This window comes from Bos indicus x Bos taurus, chromosome 22, assembly GCF_003369695.1.
Source record: "Bos indicus x Bos taurus breed Angus x Brahman F1 hybrid chromosome 22, Bos_hybrid_MaternalHap_v2.0, whole genome shotgun sequence".
NCBI lineage: Eukaryota > Metazoa > Chordata > Mammalia > Artiodactyla > Bovidae > Bos > Bos indicus x Bos taurus.
In genome coordinates, this window is record NC_040097.1 from 50,658,886 (window position 1) to 50,683,523 (window position 24,638).

The window sequence follows — 24,638 nt, forward strand, 5'->3', positions numbered from 1 at the left end:
AGTAATAGTATAAGGAAGCTGGAATCTTAAAGTGGTTGTGACAGTTTTTCCGGAAACCCTTGACTGAGGCAAAGCACTGTTGTTAAGTGTGGCTTGTTGGAAGGAAGAACGTGAATAATAAAAGTGACTCGAAAATGAGAGTGTGGTTATGTAAGGGTTTTCTGAGGATGAGGACAGGCCTGTGTGCATGGTTGCAAGAGGGGCTGACGTTGCTCCCCATTTTGAATCACCCCTCCCCCTTAACTAGGTCTTGGAGAAGGGCACCACTCAACCCTGGTCCCGGCCATATGGGAAACCACTGATATGTCCATGGCCAGTGATGACACACTGAACTCTCTGGGAAGCAGCACACGTTCCAAATCTCATTTCAAAGACTATCAGACAGTTAAGTCGGGGGCCTACTTCCAGATGACCTACACCCGGGAGAAGTTAAAACCACTGGCTACTCAGAAGGTAGACCAGTTACCAGTTACATCAGTTACATGGCTATCTTCTCCCGGAAATTTACTTGCCTTTTACCTTTACCCCTTGTCCCCAACTCTTCCCTCTAAAGCCATAGAGAGTGAATCTCTTGACTTTTCCAATACAGGATTTTAAAACACCGTTGCACACGCAAAGTCTTTTCCACATCAAACTCCCAGAGTTTCCTCACAATCTTATCCTGGCATGCACTCAACATTCTGATCCCTCTCTTCTAGATGCCTGCTCACTTGTTCACACCCCTCACAAAATAGGAAATGCAGAACCATAGACAATCCTTAGGGTGCACAAAAAACATGGCTGTGCTAAATTGCTTCAGTGGTGACCGACTCTTTGTAACCCCATGGACTATAGCCCGCCAGGCTCCTCTGTCCATGGGATTCTCCAGACAGGAATACTGGAGTGTGTTGCCATGCCCTTCTCCAGGGGATATTCCTGACTGAGGGATTGAAACAGTGTCTCCTGGGGCTCCGGCATTGCAGGCAGATTCTTTACCACTGAGCCACCAGGGAATCTATGGTTGTGTAGATGAGGGACTAATTATTTTGTGTTACCTAGACATTATTTTAAAAATTTTTATGCCTATAAAGTGTAAAAAGTTTTTCTGATACACTAATTTGGTTTACCCTCCAAATAGCTTTCTCTTCCTTAGAAAAATGACTATTTTCTTGTTCCATAATAATGATAATGATATTAACTCCTATGGCCCTCCTTTACCGAGTGAGGTGTATTAGATGCCTGATACCTTCCTTCTGCCAGTTCATTAATCCACACAAAGTCCTGAGGGTTGTCTTATCATCTCCACATAAAATGAGGACACAGGTTCAGAGAAGGTGCATCACTGGCACCAGGTTGCACAGCTACATGGGACTTAAATCCAAGCTCCTGGTCGTTCTGCCATCCTCGCACCCTCATCTCATTTTATCTAGGAAGTGTGTTTAGTCATTCAGTCGTGTCCAACTCTTTGGGACCCCATGGATCGTAGCCCGCCAGGCTCCTCTGTCCATGGGATTCTCCAGGTAAGAATATTGTCATGGGTTGCTATTCCCTTCTCCAGGGGATCTTCCTGACCCAGGGATTGAACTCGGATCTCCTGCACTGTAGGCGGATTCTTTATCATCTGAGGCACCAGGGTAGCCCTTTACCTGGGAAAGGAAAGGGCTAACTGTGTCATAAGAATGCTGCTGCTACTGCTGCTAAGTCGCTTCAGTCGTGTTCGACTCTGTGCGACCCCATAGATGGCAGCCCACCAGGCTCCCCCGTCCCTGGGATTCTCCAGGCAAGAACACTGGGGTGGGTTGCCATTTTCTTCTCCAGTGCGTGAAAGTGAAAAGTGAAAGTGAAGTTGCTTCAGTCGTGTCCATGACCCCATAGACGGCAGCCCACCAGGCTCCTCCATCCATGGGATTTTCCAGGCAAGAGTACTGGAGTGGGGTGCCATCACCTTCTCCGTGTCATAGGAATAGTCAGGAGCAAAACAGGGGTCAGGGCTCTCTCCATTCTGTGTACCACATGGAAAGGTACCTCTCTGCCCACTTCAAACAAAGATGGTCTCTCATCCTGTGACATGACAAAGCCTTCAGTGGGAATATAACACTCACATGATTGGCATCAGGGCCAGGATGGAAAGGAATCAACAGAGGCCAGTCCTGCGATCTTCAACTCAGGTTTCCTTCCATTGCTGTGGTTGGCACTGCTGATGCCCTGCCCAGATACCCTTTACTGGGCATGAATAGGCAGAACAGTGGCCTCCCAAAGATGTCCATGTCCTAGTCCCCGGAGCTTGAATGGTTATGTTGTGTGGCAAGGGGAACTCAAGGGTAGAAGTGGAAGTAAGGCTGCTAATCAGGTGACTCTGAGATGGGAAGGTCATACTGGCTTATTCAGGTAGGTCCAGTGTAATCGAAAGGGTCCTCTGGAAAAGGGGGAGAGTCAGGGCCAAAGAGATGGTGGTGAGACCTGCCACGGCCTTGCTTCACTGCACTGAAGATGAAAAGGGGCCACAAGCCAAGGTGCATGTAGCCGCGAGAAGCTGGAAAAGGCAAGAACATGGATTCTTCCCTCCAGCCTCCAGAAAGGACCGCAGCTCTGTGCACACCTCGATTTCAGCCCCATGAGACTCACTGTGGACTTCTGACCTCCAGAACTAGAAGATGATAAAATTATTGTTTTCAATTACCAAGTTTGTAGTAACTTGTTTTAGTAGCAAAAGCCCACGAATACACCAGTGGTATCCCTGCTGGCTGGTCAGAGCTCACGGCTGCCCCTTTTCTCGAGAGAACTGCCTTCAGCAGAGCATGAACCACTTTGCTCAGGGGTTTGAAATGACCTCCGTTGTGGAGGAGAGGGGAAGCCCACTGATGCCACAGGCTGGCCTCGAGGAAGGACCAGCTGTTCAAACCCATGCTCCGGAGCTCCCGCAAGATCCACCTAAGAGCACGTCCTTGCACAGTCCCTCCCTTGCCCACTGGTTTCCATTTCCCCTTCTCGTCCTCCCAATAGATTACGGGCATGTGAGTCCCTGTCTCTGCTCTGCTTCTGGGGAATCCGGCCTATGACAACTGTCATGCTCAGAAGAGACTCTGGGCCATGGGAAGTGGGCACTTAAGGGGAAACTGGGGGCTGGGAGAGGTGGGTGTTGGCGCTGAGGAGCTGGAAGGCGAGAGGAACAACATGTCAGGGTCACTGGGGCCCTGGCTCCCAGCTTGGGAATCAGGCTCTTGATCTTAAAGTGTTCTTGTCTCAAGCCTTGGAGGCCCAGCCCAGGGCCACAGCATCCAGGCCATAAGTGAGCAGAAGGCATGGTGTGGGCCCAGCCCTGGGACCCCAGCTGGGGAAGGGCTGTCTCCCACACCTGCATCCCTCTCAGCCATGGTCCAGGCGCTCCGGGTTTTGCTTGGCTCCGTCTCTGCAGGACAAGTTCCCGACTCGGTCAGCTTTGCATCTTTTTGATTTTCAGCCTCATTTCCTCTCTTAATTCCAGGCTTCTGCCCTTTAACTTCTCCTAGGGTGGGTGCATCCTAACGGCCCCCCTGAGAGAAATGTGGGCATCTCCTTCCCCCTCCTCCCTTGTTGTGTAGTGGACCAGTCGATCACTTAGGACATGCGGCTGTCTTGATACAACTGGTTTCAATTCACTCTGGTTCCCACCCTAAGTCCCCTTCCTTTTATGGTTTCCTCTATCTGTTTGGTCATTGGGTTTCTGCCGAGAGGCAGGGGGTGTCAAGTGTGGAGCCTCTGTGCGTGCAATTCTGAATGGCTGCATTTTCCTTCTGGTTGGGACATTTTATAGCTCACTCCCTTCTGGGCACAAGCCCTAAGACACTCAGGCCACCACCATTTCTTTGTGGTACCAGGAGTGAGTCCTTCCCGAGGTCCAGAGTTGGTAATCACCATTACCACTCAATCCTCTGTTTTGGGTCAGTGCCTCCCTGAGGTCTCCTCCCTTCCACACCTGCCTGCCCTGCTCATTCGCCTGTAACTCACCACGCCACAGACCCCCTGCCCAGGTGACCTCAGGCAGACACGGCCACGCAAGCACGAATGGACCCTGCAATGCAGCGCTCAGATCCCCTTACAGAATGGAGGCATTCGAACTCCAACTGCCCAGTATCTTGGTTGCCTCCCACAGAATCCCTCTCGGCTAACTGCCCTTGGCAGTTTTTAAGAGCGGCTTTGTCCAAGATGTGGCCCTCTACCTGGGGGCTGCCGATATCCAGTGAGAGGTGATGCAGGGTACAAAGTCCCGGACTTCTGGCCTCAAAGCGAGATGACTGAACGGGGCTGGAGAGCACCCCGGGGAGCAGTTGAAGGCTCTGTCATATCCGCACCATTACCCAGCTTCTCCTCTGCCCAGCCCTGCTTCCCTTACCTTTGACACACAGTGTTCTCTCGTGAGTGCGTGCATGCTAAGTCGCTCAGTCGTGTCCGTTTCTTTGTGACTCTATGGACTGTAGCCTGCCAGGCTCCTCTGTCCAGGGGATTCTCTAGGCAAGAATACTGGAGTGGGTTGCCATTTCCTTCTCCAGGGGAGCTTCCCAATCCAGGGAGTGAACCTGCATCTCTTATGTCTCCTGCATTGGCATGTGGGTTCTCTACCACTAATGCTGTCTGGGAAGCCCGGTGTTCCTCCAGGGGATCACAAACAATCCTCCCCACTGCCAGACGGTCTAAGAGTCTGTCCACAGGGGCCTGGACTCAGGTGCACCCCTCTCACCTGGCTTTCCAGAGATGTGGGGACCTGCAGGAGGGGGCAGGGGCAGGGCTTACCCACGATCATGTGGTTGCAGACGTCACAGAAAGTGGGCTTCTTGAAGATGTGCTCCTGAAAGGCGTGGGCCTTGCCTCCGCCGCCGGGGTACAGGCCGGCCCTGGTGGGTGTGGAGGTCAGGCTTCCGGGGGCGGGGAGCGGGCTGGAGCCGGGGCTGACCCCCGCCAGCACGTCCGCCTGCAGCTTCACGTCGCTGTTGGTTCGCTGGAAGAAGTTGTCAGCGCTTTTGCTCCGTAAACTCTTGGTCTTGAAAGAAAGTGATCGTTTTAGTTTCTGGAGCTGCAATGCAATGACAGAACAGGCTTACGATCAACCATGCAGACTCCTGCTGTGAGTGTTGGGGGGGTGGGGGTGAGGCCTGCTCCATGGGCTGCTCCGTTCCTGACACCCTCAGCCCCTGTGGAGGCGCACAGGGGTGCCTGCAGGGGTGGCTAATGTCAATGGCCCCCACCCCGCCCTCCTCCTCCTCCCTGCCTCCCTGGGCACCCACCAGTATGCTTCAAAATAGCTCATGGTTTTTGACACTGTTTGCCTTTCGAATTGGAATCACTGGAAACATTAAGTGTATGAACTCCTGGGATCACAACTGGGTCCATCATGCTGGGGTCTGTGCTGGCCTTTCTCTGCTGTGGTCCCTTGGCCACCATTTGTCTGTTCACACAGCAAAGAAGAGGAGACCATCGACCGGGAATTAAAGTGGCTAAAGCATCACAGAACGCAAACCAGAGCTTCCCAAGCCTGCTGGGCTCCAAAGCATATGGCTGTGTGTGTGTGTGTGTGTGTGTGTGTGTGTTTGAGGAGAACATCATGTGGAATTATCCACCTGACTTTCTCTGCTCTGCCCCCTGCCCTGCCTCTTGGTTTTGATCCTGGCAAAACTAGGCCATTTCTCCTCTGCCTTTGGGACCTATGAAGAAACACCACACGGGCTGGAGGAATCCTGGGTGGTTTGGTCCAGCCCGCTTCTCCAATCTAGTCTTCCCATGGGAGCTGAGAGGATATATGGGGAACACAGATGTGACCACGTGAGCTTGTTGTTCAAAATCCTTCACAAAGTTCCTTTTGTCCTTTATAAATTAAATTTATTTTATTCTTTTGGCCATGAGGCATGTGGGATCTTAGCTTCCTGACCAGGGATGGAACTCATGTCCCCTGCATTGAAAGTGCAGTCTTAACCACTGCACTGCCAGGGAAGCCCCTGTTCTCTATAAATTTAAAGAAAAGCTTGCCACGGGCTCCAAGGACTGGTAGATTCTGGGTCCCAGTGACAGCTTAGACTGCCATCCACCTTGCTCTTGCCATCCCAGCCACAGTGACCTTTTAAAAGTCTAGGTTACTTTTTATGCTTTTTTTTTTTTAACCCTTCTACCTCATTTTATTTTGATTGCTTAGTTTTCTAAAATTAATTTATTTTTTAATTGAAGGATAATCGCTTTACAGAATTTTGTTGTTTTCTGTCAAACCTCAACATGAATCAGCCATAGGTATACATATATCCCCTCCCTCTTGAACCTCCCTCCCACCTCCCTCCCCATCCCACCCCTCTACGTTGATACAGAGCCCCTGTTTGAGTTTCCTGAGACATACAGCAAATTCCCGTTGGTTATCTATTTTACATATGGTAATGCAAGCTTTCATGTTACTCTCTCCATACATCTCACCCTCTCCTCCCTTCTAATTATGCTTTTAAATCATCAGCTCTTAGTGCAGAGTGTCCCCTCTGCCCAGACAAAAGAAATGAACCACTTGGCAGGCAGCTGCATGACCTGTCATAGGTCACTTCACCTGAAAAGGAGCATTTCCCTTGTAGTTGAATATCCATTCCTGTTGCCTGGAATTAATGTCTAAGCCCCAAAGCTGTAGACAGAAAGTTCTGATCACACTGTTCTAATAAAGGCCTCCATTTATTAGACAGCCCTACTGGACATACAGATGACTTCACCCGGACTTGCCGAGTCTAGCCACCTCTGCATCAAGCCCCCAGCCTTCCCTGCAGGAGATCAGGAAGATGTGGTGGGTTTAGTGCTCGGGGTGGATGCCACAATTCTCTACTTTACCCTTCCCATGCTCCTTGGCAAGGTGACTTCAAGATCCTCCCATCCAAGCTGGAGCTCCTTGAATCCTGTTGGTTTGCAGGTATTTGACCAACAGCAGGTAGCAGAAGCAACTTCAAAGCCATTTCCAAGCCCAGACTTCAAGATGTCTCGCACACCTGTCTTCTCCCTCAGAAACCTGCCCAGCTGCCATATGTACTGAAGGACGATAGGAGACATACGGTCCAGAAACCACCCCCATCACTCGAGTGACATCCCAGAAGCAGAGCCACCCTGCTCCCTGCAGGGAATCAAGGATCCAGATGCGAAAAGAGGAACTGCGCAGCTCAATCCTGATCAAACTGTCGACCCACAGAGTCATCCACTGAAGAGATGGCTGGTGTTCTGAACCATAAAGTTGGGTATCTTCTGTGTGTAAACAGCAATACAGTGCTGTTCTCCCCACCTTTTAGATACGTGCTAGGAATGTGCTTTGCTGTCCATCTGAAGTTGCAGTGGCTATGTGAAGCCAGTGTTCCACTTCAGTGAGCTGTCTGGGGAGGGTGGTCTCGGGGGACACCCTGCAGGGCCCTCAAGCTCCACTGAGACCAGGAATGGAGCGTCATCAGTCAGAAAGGGTTAGCCAGAGAAGCAGCAACAACCTACAGAAACTGTGGGCCGTCAAGACTCTTGTCCCTTTCTCTCCGTCCTACAGCCCAGATGCAGCAGAGGGGCTAGACCTGACAGAGAAGAAGGTGCTCCTGGGTTATCCTGGGGTGTTTGTTACTGACCCATAATCTAGTGCATCCTCACTGATACAGAAGAAGGAAGTCACGAGCCCTTGGGAGCACTGCACTTATTTTGAAGAGAAACTTCCATCTCCATCTAAGCTAACTGCAAGCGGGCTATGAACCACTCACTCTGTGAGCCTGAGCCACACAGAGGTGAGACCCTGGAACTAGTAAAGAAGCAGAACACGCGCTCTTCATGTCAAGTCCTTCTGGCTATAAACTGGACTGGTGCTGAAGGAAGGCAGACTGGAGGCAAGTGATTGAAATATATATATTACACACACACATATATTGTATATTGATATAATATAGTATGCAATTATACATATACAATATATCATATTAAATACTATATATATGGCTAATAAGAGGTTCAAACTACTACTACTTATTTGTAAAATAAGTTGCATGGTGGACCTCCAGATTGTCATACTGAATGAAGTCAGTCAGACAGAAGGGGCAATATCGTATGACATCTATTATATGTGGACTCTAAAAACAAATGATACAAATGAACTTACTTACAGAACATAAACAGGTTCAGAGACATAGAGAATGAACTTACATTGCCGGGGGTAAGAATGGGGGAAAAGGACAGTTAGGGAGTTTGGGACAGTCATGTACACACTGCTATATTTAAAATGGACAATCAGTAAGGACCTACTCTATAGCACATGAAACTCTGCTCAATGTTATGTGGCAGCCGGGATGGGAGAGGAGTTTGGGGGACAATGAACACATGTATATGTATGGCTGAATTCCTTTGCTGTTTACCTGAAACTATCACAATTTTGTTAATTGACTATATTCCAATAGAAAATAAAGTTTTTAAAAAATAGGTTGCAAAGATGGACAGCACAGGGAATATAGCCAGTATTTTATAATAACTTTATATGGGTATAATGTATAAAAATATAAATCAGTATGTTATACACTGAAAACTAATACAATATTGAAAATCAAAAGTTAAGTTACTCGGTCGTGTCTGACTCTTCGCGACCCCATGGACTGTAGACCACCAAGCTCCTCTGTCCATGGGATTCTTCAAGCAAGAATACTGGAGTGGGTTGCCATTTCCTTCTCCAGGGGATTGTCCCGACCCAGGGATCAAACGCAGGTCTCCTGCATTGCAGGTGGATTCTTTACCGTCTGAGCCAGCAGGGAAGTCTACTGTAAGTTAAATATACTTCAATTAAAAATAAAAACTTGACCCCAAGTATCTAGGTCCATGTCTGGAGACCTTTTTCATACCCTCATTCTGTTATTTTGTATTGTGTTAACTCAAGAAAAACTTGCTTGGGTCTTGAAAAAAGTGGTTAATGGATTAAGTCAATTTATAAGCCGAATCCTTTGTGTATTTTATATGCTATGTCTGATCCTTGACTTTTCATTTTCAAAGCACTGCAGAACCCCTCTAAAGCTGCACATTAGATTTATAGGAACCCAGTAAACAATTTTGGTTTAACAGCTTGCACTTTGTAAAGGCAGGCTGGAGAATCAGAAGAGCATGTAGACTCCCAACTCTGTTTAAAGCCTCACTGATGCATTCTTTGGTTTTAACAACTACTTAGCTAAAGATAAGATACGGGTTAGGGGCAGTTTCCTTAGTCAAATGAACAGAATTGCTACTTTCAGATAATTAAGAAAGAAACCCAGAGTTAGGTTAAACCAAATGAGGGGAAAAAAATTACTGATTTTAAACATTAGCTATTAGATGGTTAGAAAATTATTCGGAATTCTTCACTTCAGCAGGGCTCTGGAGTGTTTCTCTATGAAAGACCAATCCAAGGAAAACTGCATGACCTATTCTTTTTTAAAAAACTTTTATTTAAAGTAACTTCAGTAATACAAAAGTTGCAAAATGGTAGAATCCCTATATAAGTTTCACTCACTTTTCCCTAATGTTAACATCTTATATAAATATAGTAAATTAATTGTAACCAAGAAACTAACACTGGTATAACTATTATCTATAGATCCTATTTGATTTTTTCCAGTTGCCCATAATGTCTTTTTCCTGGTTCAGGATCCGATTCAGATTACATATTGCATTTAGTTACATCCCCATAGTCTCTTTTTAAAATTGAAGTATAAGTTATTTATAATGTTGTGTTTGTTTACTTATTTACTTTTAATTTTTGACTGCAGCCTGCTACGTGTGGGATCCTATTTCTCCACCAGGGATTGAACACGCACCCCCTGCATTTGAAGGTGGAGTCGTAACCACCGAGCCACCAGGAAGTCCCTCCACAGTCAGTGTCTTCAATCTATATCAGGTCCTCACTGTCCTTGTCTTTCTTACTTTGATTTTTTGAAGACTGCTAAGCAGATGGTGATTGCAGCCATGAAATTAAAAGACGCTCACTGCTTGGAAGGAAAGTTATGAACAACCTAGACAGCATATTCAAAAGCAGAGACGTTACTTTGCCAACAAAGGTCCGTCTAGTCAAGGCTATGGTTTTTCCTGTGGTCATGTATGGATGTGAGAGTTGGACTGTGAAGAAAGCTGAGCGCCGAAGAACTGATGCTTTTGAACTGTGGTGTTGGAGAAGACTCTTGAGAGTCCCATGGACTGCAAGGAGATCCAACCAATCCACTCTAGGGGAGATCAGTCCTGGGTGTTCTTTGGAAGGACTGATGCTAAAGCTGAAACTCCAGTACTTTGGCCACTTCATGCGAAGAGTTGACTCATTGGAAAAGACTCTGATGCTGGGAGGGATTGGGGGCAGGAGGAAAAGGGGACGACAGAGGATGAGATGGCTGGATGGCATCACCGACTCGATGGACATGAGTCTGAGTGAACTCCGGGAGTTGGTGATGGACAGGGAGGCCTGGCGTGCTGTGATTCATGGGGTCACAAAGAGTCAGACATGACTGAGCGACTGAACTAAACTGAAGCAGTATTTTGTAGAATGTTTTTCAATTTCAGTTTGTCTGATGCCCTCTCATTATTAGATTGAGGTTTATATATATATATATATATATATATGTATATGTGCGTGTGGTGGTGTGTGTATGTATGTGTGTGTGTGTGTATGTATGTATGTATGTATATATGTGTGTGTGTGTGTGTGTGTGTATGTATGTATGTATGTATATATATATATATATATATATGGTAAGATTAGGGAAAAAGTGATGTGTTCTTCTCAGGGCAGCATATCAGGAGGTATCTGATGTCAGTTTGTCCCGTTACTGGTGATACTAACTTTGGTCACTTGGTTGAAGTGATATTTGCCAGGCTGTTCTACTCTAAATTATTTTTTCTTTGTAGTGAATGAGTTTCACACAGGAGGACTACTTTGAGACAATGTAAACATCCTGTTTCTCATCACACATTTGTTTTCTAATCTCAGCATCCATCAATGACCTCCGCCTGTAAAACTTCGCTACTCGGTGCTTGCCTAATGGTGGTATTCTACTTCCATTATCCTTCTGTGTTAATCAGTATTCTATTGTAGAATTCTCCTTTTCATCTATTTATTCAATTGGCTATTTCCGTTAGTATGGACTCATGGATCTTTTCTTTATTCTACGAGTTACAGTTTACTACTACTGCTATTTATTTTGTTGCTCAATTTGTCCCAGGTTTGGCCACTGGAAGCTCCTTTAGGCTTGAATCTGTGTCCTTTTCCATGTGTCCTGATTATCTCTGAAGACTTCCTTACTTTCTGACACTACAGGTTCTCCAGGCTTATCTCATATTCTCCTCATTCCAGTCTTGCAGCCAGCATTTCTCCAAGGAGCCCTGGTCAGTTTTACTGGGGAGTGGTACTTTAAACTGCTATCTGGGTACCAGGTGTGCTTCTTACTATTGGGGTGTCAGTGGCTTTAGCTGTCTCAGTGGACAGAACTAGGAAAAACATTAATGACTACTCATAAACCCATATCCACATATCTATATTTATTTTTATATGAATCTATACAACTATTAAAAAACCATGAGTTCATACTGAAGCACTCCTTTATTTATTAAAACATGTTTGATTGTTCCCTGGTTGATATATGCATGGTTGGACTTTAAGATAGTGTTCTTGGGACTTTGCTGGTGATTCAGTGATCAAGACTCTTCCAAATGTAGGGGGCTCAGGTTCCATCTCTGGTCAGGGAACAAGGATCCCACATGCTGTGGGGCACAGTCAAAAACTTTAAAAAATAAATAAAAAATGAAGTTAGTGCTCTTAAAGTACAGCCAGAGGAGATGGGGACGGAAATTAGTCGGGAGGAAATAAACACAGAACAAAGTAGAGAAACTGGAAAAAATTTGCGGAGTGGATAAGATGCCTGAGAAGACTCACACAGCCACTTAATAAATGCTTTTTAAACTAAGTGGGTAAAAGGATCTTTTCACTTCAGTAAATACTTATTGATTATCTGCTTTGTCACATAGTCCACTAGGGACAAGGAGAGGCAATGGCATGCCCCTGGTTCTCAAGTTTTCATCTCACTCAGAGAGATACATGGAAAGATCCGTGATACTCATATAATAGCACTAAACTCAGTCTTGCGAGTGGAAAAAAAGCACGGGGGATGTAACTCGCTCTTTTATTGTGGTCTAATATTCCATAAAATGGAGGTATTGGATTAACTGTTTCTCTATTGATGGATATTTGATGGCTTCTAGTACTTTTGAGGCTGCAGTCCATGGGGTCGCTAAGAGTCGGACAAGACTGAGCAACTTCACTTTCACTTTTCACTTTCATGCATTGGAGAAGGAAATGGCAGCCCACTCCAGTGTTCTTGCCTGGAGAATCCCAGGGATGGAGAAGCCTGGTGGGCTGCCGTCTCAGGGGTCACACAGAGTCGGACACGACTGAAGTGACTTAGCATAGCATAGCATAGCATAGTACTTTTGAGGCAGAGACCTGCTTTTGTTTACCAAATTCACTTTCATTTCCTCCTGGCTATACAGTTACATTACACAGCCCAAAGCTTTTGGCAGATAAATGAAGAAATGAGACGGTGTTCTTGCTCATGGAATATACTGAAATGATACGTGTCACTTCTGAAGCTAGACCTTTAGGCTGGGTGCGTACCTGCACATGCTCTCTTCCTGCTTCAGTCCAGCTGCAACATGGGCGTGATGCTGATCCTGCTTCAACTGTGGAGCTTACAACGTTGCCCTAGAGGATGGTGGAGCACGTGTTGGAAGGGAATGGGTGCTTGGGTGGCTCCATGGAGCAGAGCTGCCCTGCTAACCTAAACAGTTGCCCCTGAAGTCTATGTGAGGGAAAAATAAATGTCTGCCTTTTTTGAGGCACTGACTACTGACTGGTGTGCTTGTTACAAGAGTCCATCCTTACTCTCACTAGCATATTTTCTATTATAAAGAACACAGGGATGAATATTTTGTACATACATCTTTGCACACATGTGCAAAGATAAAGAGCTTTAGTGCTGGAAGAACACTTGCTTGTCTATATTTTACAGCCACAGTCCACTGGCTGGTATAGGAGAATGTCTTTTTCTCCATACCTTGGTCAGTACTTCTTATAGTCAACTTTCAAAACATATGCCAATTTCATAGGCAAAAAATGGTTATAAACTTCCAACTTCCTAATTGTCAGCAGGGATAAATTTCCTTTTTATATGTTTATGAGCTAAACTATGTGGCTTGTATGGGCGGAAACTAACTGCTCAAAATTTGATGAATTTCTAGGAGGTGAGTAGATCTTTTTATTGTTATGTACATACTGTAGAGATTTATAGAAACTTTGGCATTTGTGTGGCAAACATTTATCTCAGTTTGTCATTCATCTTTAACTTGATTCATTCAACACGCGTATGGAGGATGAATCTAAAATTTTACAAGTCAGACTGATCAACACTGCTGCTGCTATGAGCTCCCCAGGCGCCGCGGTGGTAAAGAATCTGCCTGCCAACGCAGGACACATGAGAGAGACAGGTTCCGTCCCTGGGTCAGAAAGATCTCCTGGGGAAGGAAACAGCAATGCACTCCAGTATTCTTGCCTGGAAAGTCGCATGGACAGAGGAGCCTGGCGGGCTACAGTCCATGGGGTCGCAAAGAGTAGGAACAACTGAGCAACGAAGCGCACACACAGCTGCTGCTGCAACGGCCAGCAGGTACTGAAGATGCACCGTCTGCTCCTCCATGTGATTCCTGAGGCTGCTGTGTCAGTCAGCTAAGGATATGTGCTTACACTGACCCCTCTTCTGGCTCAAGACATAACACAAGGACTCGAACAACATCTACGTGGATATTCAAGTGATCCCAGGTGACTTTTCTCGCTACATTTAGGCAGAAATTCTGGATCTTGAAAAGCTCATTTCATTTAGAAATTTAAGAACATAAAACGTAATATGGTGCCTATAAAACCTCTAAAACATAAAATAAGTAAATACTATAACACTCGGGTGGTAAAGGGAGAACATAGTCATGAAAATGCTTATGCTATGCTATGCTATGCTAAGTCACTTCAGTCGTGTCCGACTCTGTGCGACCCCATAGACGGCAGCCCACCAGGCTCCCCTGTCCCTGGGATTTTCCAGGCAAGAACACTGGAGTGGGTTGCCATTTCCTTCTCCAATGCAGGAAAGTGAAAAGTGAAAGTGAAGTTGCTCAGTCGTGTCCGACTCTTAGCGACCCCATGGACTGCAGCCCACCATGCTCCTCCGTCCATGGGATTTTCCAGGCTATTGGAATAAAAAGTAAATTTTATTTACACTCTGTTTTGTGCTTTCAATACATTTGGAAAGGTATAATCTCTAAAAAAAAGATATGAAAGCTGAGATGATCAAACTCAATTAGAAAGGAAGAAGAGATCTGCTAAAGTTAAGAAAAGAATTTATAGCAACCAGTAATACCAGAATAAAATTTAAAACAAGAAAGGTAAAAGCAAAAAGGACTTGTTCTGCAGAAGGGTGATCTTGCGAGGTGTGGGCATGTTTGAGAAGCTCTCACAAAACACCGGACTTACTGTAACGATACAAGAAGATGAAAATCATCAGAGAAGATAATATGAGAGAGGATATGAAGAAACAGCTGGGTCCTGAAGAAGACTTCAGAATGACTAGCAGAAGCATTATTCAAAGATAAGAGAGAATTCCTGGGCTAAATGAGGGAAGGAGACTTAACCCCATCAGTGAGGGAACCACCAAGTGTCGGGTCATCCGGCTAAAAAGACACAATCTCTTTTCCTGCCAGCAGGTTCAAGTGTCCTGTCAGAACATCCAGGTGTCAGAAGAAAAGGAGGACATCCAAACACATAGGAAGGGAAGTGGGTCATCCATGAAGAAAGAAACCTAAGACTCACTTCAAATTTCTCTTCTCCAACATGAAACAACGTAAGGCAAACTTATGACCCAAGCCTTCTTAGCCCAGAAAAATGACTGTTCAGGAGCAGAGAAAACAAAAGCAGTGGAAAATATGGAAAACACGAGGCATCAGAGAACTTGTGCTTGAAATAATTCAAACGTGGTTAAGTTAAAATGGTATAAACAGTTCACAAAGACAGTTCACCTGGTATAAATACTTAATGAAACAGATGACATATAATTTAGAACAGATGACACATAATTTCGTTTTCACAGTAATAAAAATACCACAAGTTGTAGTAACAAAACGCAAGTAGTGAGGGGTGGAGGATGGCGGAGGAAGCCAGCTTGTGTTAACTTCCTCATTTTATGTGGAGGAGAAAACCAGGGTATTAGTTACAGCTGACATTTGAGTCTTTAGGATGTGTCATGCACTATTCCTAAAACTTCACATATATCATCTCCTTTAATCCTCCAATCCACCCTATGAGGCAGTTACTGTATGGCAGACACTCTGCATGCACTCTCCTATTAAACCCACTCTATGGCTCTTGGAGGGACTATTATTCCAATTTGTAGATGATGATTCTGGAAGGTCATAATGTAAGCGGTAAAGCCAAGTGGTAAACCGCAGTCCTGCTTATTGTGACCAAGCCAGCATTTGCAACAAGCCCAATCTGACCATATTCCTCACTCGGAGTTTCAGCCATAAGTGACCAAAGAGGATGATATATTCCTTCCTCTGAGCCTGGGTTCGTGCTGTTCCTCTGCCAAGGTACCTTGGGAATACCCTCTCCCCCTCAGGGAAAGCCACCTGCTGTATCGGACTGTCACAACTGGAGTTCATTTTCTTTATTTGTTCATTTATTTCTTGTCTCTGTCCTTTTTAAAGAGCTCCATGTGAGGGCAGGCAGGTTTTCCGTCTTGTTCACTGGGGAGACTTTAGCAATTAGTGTTGAAATGCCTGGTACAAAGGAAGTGCTCAAAGAGATAAATGAAGCTGCCTGCGTCATTCCAATCAGAACTAATTGCTCCTTGGGTCTACAATAACAATGTTTGCATCACAATACAGTTCTTCAGTTTGTAACACTTTACTATCTTTTTGTGTGTCCTGCATGTGTGTGCACGCGTGCTTAGTCACTCAGTCGTGTCTGACTCTTTGCAACCCCATGGACTGTAGCCCACCAGGCTTCTCTGTCCATGGGATTTTGCAGGCAAGAACACCAGAGTGGGCTGCCATTTTCTTCTCCAGGGGATCTTCCCAGGGATGGAACTCATGTCTCCTGAGTTTCCTGCACTGGCAGGTGGATTCTTTACCCCTAGCACCACCTTTTGTGTGTCTCCCCACCCTAAATTTGTAAATTCCTTATAGACTGGATTACGTCTCAATCAACTTTAGATCTCTCCCAAAGCAGTTCTCAACCTTTTGTTTCCCTGCAGGACTCTGCCTCCCCACTCCCCGACCCCCCACCCACGGCAGACTCTGTTGGCTGTGTTTCCAATTTCCAGTCTCTACTTCTCTTTCTCTTACAAAACCTTCATTTTTCTTGAAACACCAGTACATCCAGCTTTCCTTACAGCTGGAAATAGCTTATGACACAGTCCTGACCAGGGCAATGTACATCCAGTGCAGATTTCTCCAGAGTTTTGCTTTCCTGATATAAGAGGAAGGACTGGGTTTGTCTGATCTTTCTCTCTTCCTGCCTGTCCTGACAATATGTCTAGAGCTACAGCAGCCCTCTTGCTACCCCATGACAATGAACAAGAGGCCAAAGTGACAGAGCAGAGACGAGGAAGATGGTGATGGCTTTGCTGAATGACTAAGCCAAGGCCAGCAACTTATCTCCAGGCTTCTTACTATGTGAGAAAAACCAACCCACACTTGTTTAAATTACTGTAAGTTGGATTTTTTTGGGTCACTTTAACCAAAATTATCTTTAACTTGATCCTGCTGATATTTTGAGTTGGTATAGTGCTTACATGCTACACTCCCATGGGTATATGCAGATTTTTGACAAACCCACACTATTACTGCAGGAGTGTAAATCACTGCAAAAATGTGAACTATGAGGAGAATGAGACTCCAAGAGGTTAAGTGTCTGCCCCCTGTTACTCTGACAGGAAGCAGCGGAGTCAGGAATCAAGTCCAGGTCTCTCAAGACGGCCAAATCCAAGCTTGTGCCCTCGTCACCTCTTCACAGAGTGCATATGTGCCGCCTGCAAAGCCGTGTCCCCTGGCCTAATGGAGACACGGGGCCTCTGACCACCGCTCTTCAAAGACCTCACCCTGGAGGAATGCTTTCTCTGGGGGTTAGCTGCCACGACCTCACTTCCAATGATGGGGGTGCGACTTTGTAGGCCAAATACTGTCTCTGCGTTCTGGACACAATTTTAAGGGCCACTTAAGGACACCACCCCTCCAGCACCCTGTGATCCTGGTCATCCTCCCAGCCCGAGCTGGGAATATGTTCTGTGTGTGTGAGGAACACAAGGAGCTTAAACACCAGTGAGTGGGACAGACTGAGAAGGAGAGGAGGAGGCAGAGGATAAAGGTAAGGTTATACAGGCAGAGGCTGATGCTACAGGACCTCAGAGGCCTCGGGGAGGACGTTGGATTCATGCCCAGTGTGATGGAAAGTCACTGCCCAACTCTGAGTGACCTGTGTCTGTAAAGGGTCGCACTGGTTTATACGTGGAGAAGGGCTTCCCAAGTGGCACTAGCGGTAAAGAACCCATTTGCCAAAGCAGGAGACACGAGATGCGAGTTTGATTCCTGGGTAGAGAAGATCCCCTGGAGGAGCCTGTGGCAACCCACTCCAGTATTCTTACCTGGAGAACCCCCATGGACAGAGGAGCCTGGTGGGCTATAGTCTATAGGGTTGCAAAGAGTTGGACATGACTGAGTGACTTACCACGCACATGCATGGAGAAAGGACTAGCATTTTCATAGACAGACAACAGCTTAAGTGAGGGCCACTGCAGTGGAAATGGTAAGAAGTGGTGTGTTCTTGGCATGTTCTGAAATAGAGTCCACAGAGTTTCTTAGTGAGTTGGAGGTGCAGTGTGAGAAAAAGAGAGAAGCCAAAATGAGTTGAAGGCTTTTTTTCCTGAGCAGTTGCCACTGGAGAAATGGCCACTTACTGAGAATGATGGACAGTGGGAAGAAGCCAGTCTGATGAGGAGAGGGGATGACTGTTGGGCAATTGTTTTTGATGGGCTAATTTTGAGATGACTACTAGAAATCCATGTAAAGATGTGGTTAAAAAGAGTTCAAATCCCTGAAATTTCCAGTCTCAAACACCACAAGTTTTACCAGCTAGAGAGGCCAGATGCAAGGCACCAAAATGAAAACTGTATGGGCTACATCTGAAGATGAAGTCAAAGAACAAACAGGAATTACATGCAAACACACTGAGAGTTTAGCTTTTTCAGTCTCATTTTGCTGCTGAACTCAGTATGTTACCAAGAAGATGGGTGTGTTTGTGAGAAACATAATTACTGATTCTATGGTAATGCAGATAACAGAACTGCCTCCCTTTAAGACAGGGCTTCCCAGGTGGCGCATTTGGTAAGGAATCCGCTATCAATGCAGAGACACAAGAGACATGGGTTCCATTCCTGGGTAGGGAAGATCCCCTGGAGCAGGAAACGGCAACCCACTCCAGTATTCTTGCCTGGAGAATTTCATGGACAGAGGAGCCCGGTGGGCTTCAGTCCAAGGGGTTGCAAAGAGTCGGATACGACTGAGCATGCACGCACCCCTTTAAGACTGTCTCCAAAACAAACACAAGATACACGAAGACACACACAAACATGGTTCTGCAGCATGGTAATGTAATCAGTGGTCGAGGGCTCTGGGGAGCTGACTGCCTGAAATGGTCAAGCTGCCTGGCTCCAAATCCTGGTTTTGATTCCTAATAGCTCTGTTAACCTCTTCATGAGTGGAAAACATAGGCTGCAGAGATAATTTAAGGAGATAATCCCCATAAGACTCTTCGCAGAGTCTGGGACACAGAATCAACCTGATAAATGTTAGCTATTATTACTTACATTCATGGAAACATGTAATGCAGACACATACAACCCACTGAACACACACCTTCATGCATGTGCACTAGATAAACACGCTAGTACATCGACATCTGCAGTACATGTATACCTGCATACAAAAAAACCTTAAATTTTCTCATTCTCTCGCTGATATCTTGCTTGCCTTTGACTTAAAAACATTCCTTTTTAATGATTTTCAAGAATGGAAGGATTATTTTCTTTTCCTCGCAAGAGCTAGCTCTTACTACTGATGCCTGCCAGGGCTCAGGGCTGGCTGTCCTCCTGAATGAATGACAAATACCCTCAGCAAATCACTTTCTCTAAAAATAGACTGCCCCAAATGATGTTTGGCTTCAATTCTCATTTCCATGCACCCTGAAAAGAAAAGAAAAATTCCATTCTTTTTAGAGACTTAGCACTAATCTATCTCAAGTAATATGATTTGATAAAAATGAAAAAAAAACCAAAACTCTCAAGTTCTGCAAAAGCCCTAGTTTTGCCTCATTTAGTTATCAGATTTATATAAAATATAAATGGAAGGTTGACCAATTTCTCCATATTCTGCCCATTGAATGTGCATTCTGTTTAGCTTTATGGAGCCACTTACTTAGAGTATGATACCTTGATAACTTAATGTGTGACTTGCCTTCTCTATTTCTTCCTCCAGATGCATGTGAATGGGTTGAGTGGCTACAAGATACCTTTCAAGTTATAGTCACTAGAAACAGATGAATTGCTCTCAGGATTACTAGCCAACTAAACTTCTGATGGACTCAAATCCCCAAGAGTTCATTTGACTTTTCTGGGTCAAGGACTATGCAGTTTATTATCATCTATACCACTGAGATGCATGTTTGTGGCAAAAAAAAAAAGCAAACAAAAAACAAATTTAAAAAGAACATTTAGAGTGCATTTTATATTGGGAAATCAATGCTGGTGGCCCAATGCTAATACAGTATGAGCATGAATTCTATTAATCTACTTACAACCTTAATATGCATAAACCAACTGAATTCCGACTTGGACCACCCTGCTGCCTTGATGTGGATCAGATAGAGGCAAATAATCAAGATCTTAACACCAGATCATTAGCATCTCTACTACAGTCTGTCTTGGCACACTTACTCTGGATGTTCAAACCGGGGAGCACGGAATCTGGAAGACTACAGGAAACATGTCAAATCTATATTTATATCCTTCTAGATGCCATTCAGTAAAATCAGAGGCAATGGATTTGCATATATTGCATGCTGGTAACTTTGACATCATTTCCGGGACACAGGAAGCTCCTCTCCATATTACTGCTGTTATTATCATTGTCTTCATCATCATCATCATACTTCCAACTGCAATATGTAAAGTAAGGGAACCACAATATTTCACACTGATTCACTCTGCTCTGGGGTGGGTGCCACAATTTAAGATTGATACCCGTGCACCCACTCACATACAATCATTCAGGTACCTACAGCTGCAAGTGTTAGGAAACCCAGATTCAACCTGGCTTAAGCATAATGAGACTGCTTCACATTAAGAGAGTGTCATAATGTGGGAGACAATACTAGAGATAGCTAATTCAGTGACAGAGAACTCAGGTTCTCTCTATCAGATTACGCTGCCTTCTTCATCACAGACTTAAAGCTGGGATGGTCAAAAAACGGCTGCCTGTTTGCAAATATTCAGCAGCAGAAGAGTGACAGCCTCTCCCCTTACATCTGTTATTATTGGCCTGCCTGGAAAACCTTTCCTTCAAGCTCATCATCAGATTTCCCTTCTCTTATTGGCCAGAACTGTAACCACATGTCCTTCCTAAACTTTTCTCTAACAAGGAGAGTGACTGGCTTAGACCAATCCGGATTCACTTCCTTGGTGCATGGGCTGAGAACAGTGTTTACTGAAAAACACAGTGACAGAGAGAAGGGTGGGCACCAGAGCAATACGAGCATTTTATCAGGAAGGAGAAAGGAGTAAATGGCCCTGGGGTAGGCAACCAACAGGGGTCCTAAACATATGGAGCCATGGGTGGAGAGCAACTGGGTTAGTGAAGGAGGAAGAGGGGAGGGGGATTTTAGGAGAAGATAACAAGGACTTAGGGGAGCAAAAACACATTATTCCCTCCCCTAGAATATGGGAGTTCTTTCTCATATTCTGGGCTTCCCAGGTGGCACTTGGTGCTAAACAATTTGTGTGCCAACGCAGGAGGCGCCAAGAGACAAGGAAGATCTCTAGCAGGAGGAAATGGCAACCTACTCCAGTATTCTTGCTGGGAAATCCCATGCACAGAGGAGCCTGGCGGGCTACAGTCCATGGGGCCACAAAGAGTCAGACACAACTCCCTTGTTACATTACTTTGTATGAGAAAAATGGGGGGATAATTACTCCAGGGTTACTGTGCTGGGTCGTATAAGACTATCCTAGCAGGCTGGAATGAGATCGCCCTGCTGAAGTAAGCTTGAAGAAGCTCCCATGTTGTGGGTGATGGGGTGGTGGCCTGTGGCAAGGACCAAAGTGACTTCCAGTTACTGAGACCGTTCCTGGCCTGCAGTTAGGAAGAAAACGAGAACCTCAGTCATCCAGCTGCAAGGAGTTGAATTTTTCCCATAATAAGTGAGCCTGGAAGAAGACCCAGGCCTCAGACAAGACTGCAGCTTTGGCCGACACCTTAATTTCATCCCAGTAAGATGCTAAGCAAAGGAGCCCACTAACCTCTACCTAGATTCCTGACCCACAGAAACTATGAGATTAAATGAATATGTGTTAAGGTACTAAATTTGTAGTATTTTGTTAGGCAGCAACAGAAACTCATACACCCACTTTAGTCCATCAGGTGAGTGAGAAATAAACATGCTCTTCATGTTAACATTGAACTTCAGCAGTTCATAGCAGCATGTTACCTTAACTAAATAAATACAACAGCATTAACAAGGTTGCTCATATAAAGGCAGTCAAAGCCCCATGAAATGCGCTGTGACCATCTCCTCTGGCAATCTTGTCACAGAGGCAGTCCCCTGGGGCTCACCCACTCTTGAAATGGAATCCCGAACAGCTATGACCTATTCGCTGTCACTCCCAAATTACAGCACTTTTCACTTATGGGATCTGGCCTGCTTCAATTAATTAGAATCTGTGCCAGAAATTATGGTACCTCTGAAAACCATCAGGAGGACTGCCTGTCATATTTATGCAGCAGGAAAGGCCTTGCCTTTCTGGCAGGTACTGAGGTCGTGCTTGTTTTTGAATAAAACAAGCAATAGTCTACCCAAATAGGGACAAAGGATTCCAGCCTTTTTCAGCCCTAAAATGTCATATAACTTTTTGAATAGACCTAATGGTTCCCATTTTAGCGTTTACGAAGTACTGTGACAGAAACCTGTATGTGCTTCCTCCTTTAATGTTTACCTCAACCCTGAAAGAGAAAATATAAATCCCATCGTGTTGATGAGGAATGTGAGGCTTAGAGAGGTTGAACAATGTACCCAAGACCATAGTATCTGAATGGCAGAGCCAAGCATCAAACACAAGTTCATGTGATTCATTCATCTATACATGAATTCATTTGCCATTCATCCAAGATTCCATTTCAGGCACCAGTGAAATTCCACGGGTTTACTCACATATACTTTTACTTGAAAATCTTCATCATCAAATGAGTACAAGGAGCACTGGGTAAATCTGAATACAGGAGGTGGATTGTATGAATGTCAATATCTTGGTTATGATACTATAACTTAGCAAATGTTATTACTGGAGTAAATGAGGTATAAAGTACAAGGGATCTCTCTGTATTATTTCTTATAATTACATATGAATCTGTAATCATTTTAATAAACACTTCAATTAAAAGAAATAGAAAAACTTCCATCATCTGTCTTTTGATCTATTTAGCTACCATTTCAATACTCCTTACATACATGAATTATCCTACACATTTTGTCCTGTGTTTTGCTTTTTCCACATCAGATTATAGACAGACTAATTTTATGAATATATTTTTCCATGCTATAGTGTATCGCGCTTAATCATACTATTGATGGAGACTTGAGGCTGCCCTAAATTTTGCTATTGCAAGCACTGTTCCAATGAACATCATTATCTGTATATCCCCAAGCAAAAGTACATTTGGTAAGAGTAATAAAATAAAAACTAATATTGGTGGGTGCTACTTACAGATTGGTGTTTTGGTAAGTGCTCTGCATGTGTTACTCATTTAACTGTCACAATTACCCTTTGAAGTAAGTTTCATTAGGATCCCAGTGCTACAAATGAAGAGACTGTGGCTTGGATAGCTGACACTAATTCCTCAAGAAGGATGGTAGAATGGACTTACTGGTTTTCATTTTGAAAAAGCATGTTGTGGTTTTGTGATTGGAAGTCACTTGAGTTTATGTGATTGACACCCTGACAGTACTGAGTCTTCTCATCTAAAAATGTCATGCCTTTCCACTAATTTAGATCTCCTCATTTGCTTTCCATAATGTTGGCATGTTTCTTCACATTGCACATACATATTTCTTGCTAAAGATACTCTTCCGTATGTCACAGTTTTTGCTGGTGTAAAGAAAATTAATGGGTTTCACATTTTTTTATTTTGAACTTGTCACATACAGAATTGTCTTATGAGTCATAGAGTTTCAACTGATTAAATAGACTTTTATATAAACTGCTCATCATGGCAATTCTGCTCTTCATTTTACTATTTATTCTTATTTATTTTTCCATCCTGGGACTTCTAGAGCAATATTGGGTAACACAGACAAGAGTGAGCTTGTCTTGTTCCTCACTCTAAGGGGATACATGATTCGCTGCTACATGGAGTGTTTGTTACAGGTTTATGGTGAATAGCCCAGCAAGTAAATACAGCCTAACTTACTAAGAATCTTTTTGATAATCAGGAAGTCTAATTGATTCTGCACTGGTGGCGTCAAAGCAATTTTCTCCCCCCTTCACTTAATCAAAATAGGGAATTACATATTTTTTAAAAAGTTTTGTTGCCCTTCCTTTTTGTGGGTCCATTCTCCTTGGTTATGAGAAATTCATTTTTAAATACACAGATGGCTTTGTGAATGCTTTATGCAGAATTTGATTTGTATCTATGCTCTTTTGGAAGACATGATGACTTTTTTTTTTTATGGAGTCTTCCCAATGACTTGCTATTGAATTCCAAGTTGAATGTACCTTTCTGTCACAGTCTGAAAACCCTGGATTTTTACTCTCAGTCTGCTGTGACTCTAGATTCTCATTATGAGAAGGTCACCTGTTTTTTAGTTTCTGGAGACATTTAGAGGTTTTTCTCTATTTTTGAAGTTTAGAAAGGTCATCATGACTCTTCTAATTGTGTATATATAGTTCTTTCAATTTTATTTTTCATATAATTTTTATATTTTTGCTTTTACTGCCTAACACAACTTACATTTGACTTTTATTGCTCAGCACTTACTGAAACCTTTCAATTTTAACACATAAATCCAATTTCTTTCTATTCAACTTTTTATTACTTTTCTTTATTTTTTATATTTAAAAAATCCTTAAAGTTTTTTAAAAATTATCTTGTCATCTCCATTTCAGCTGTTCTAGTGGAGGTGACCTGCTGGTCTCCTGTTTCTACTTTCAGGATCTCCAGACCTTTCCTTTTCTATCTCCGTTGGGAGATTCCCTACTTTACCTTCCATTTTACTGATGCAGTCTTCAGATCTGTTCATCCTATTTTTCAGACTTTGCATTTTTTTTAAATTTCAGAAA

The 24,638-nt window shown here is 44.2% G+C and overlaps 1 protein-coding gene across 2 annotated transcripts in view; it reads right to left on the reverse strand.

Moving 5' to 3' along the window:
- STAC (SH3 and cysteine rich domain) overlaps positions 1–24,638 on the reverse strand; it is a 113,317-nt gene that overhangs the window by 63,908 nt on the left and 24,771 nt on the right. For both annotated transcript variants that reach the window (XM_027522966.1, XM_027522967.1), the window contains exon 2: positions 4,750–5,029. In XM_027522966.1, coding sequence (XP_027378767.1) covers positions 4,750–5,029 — 280 coding nt within the window. The remainder of the gene's footprint in view (positions 1–4,749; positions 5,030–24,638) is intronic.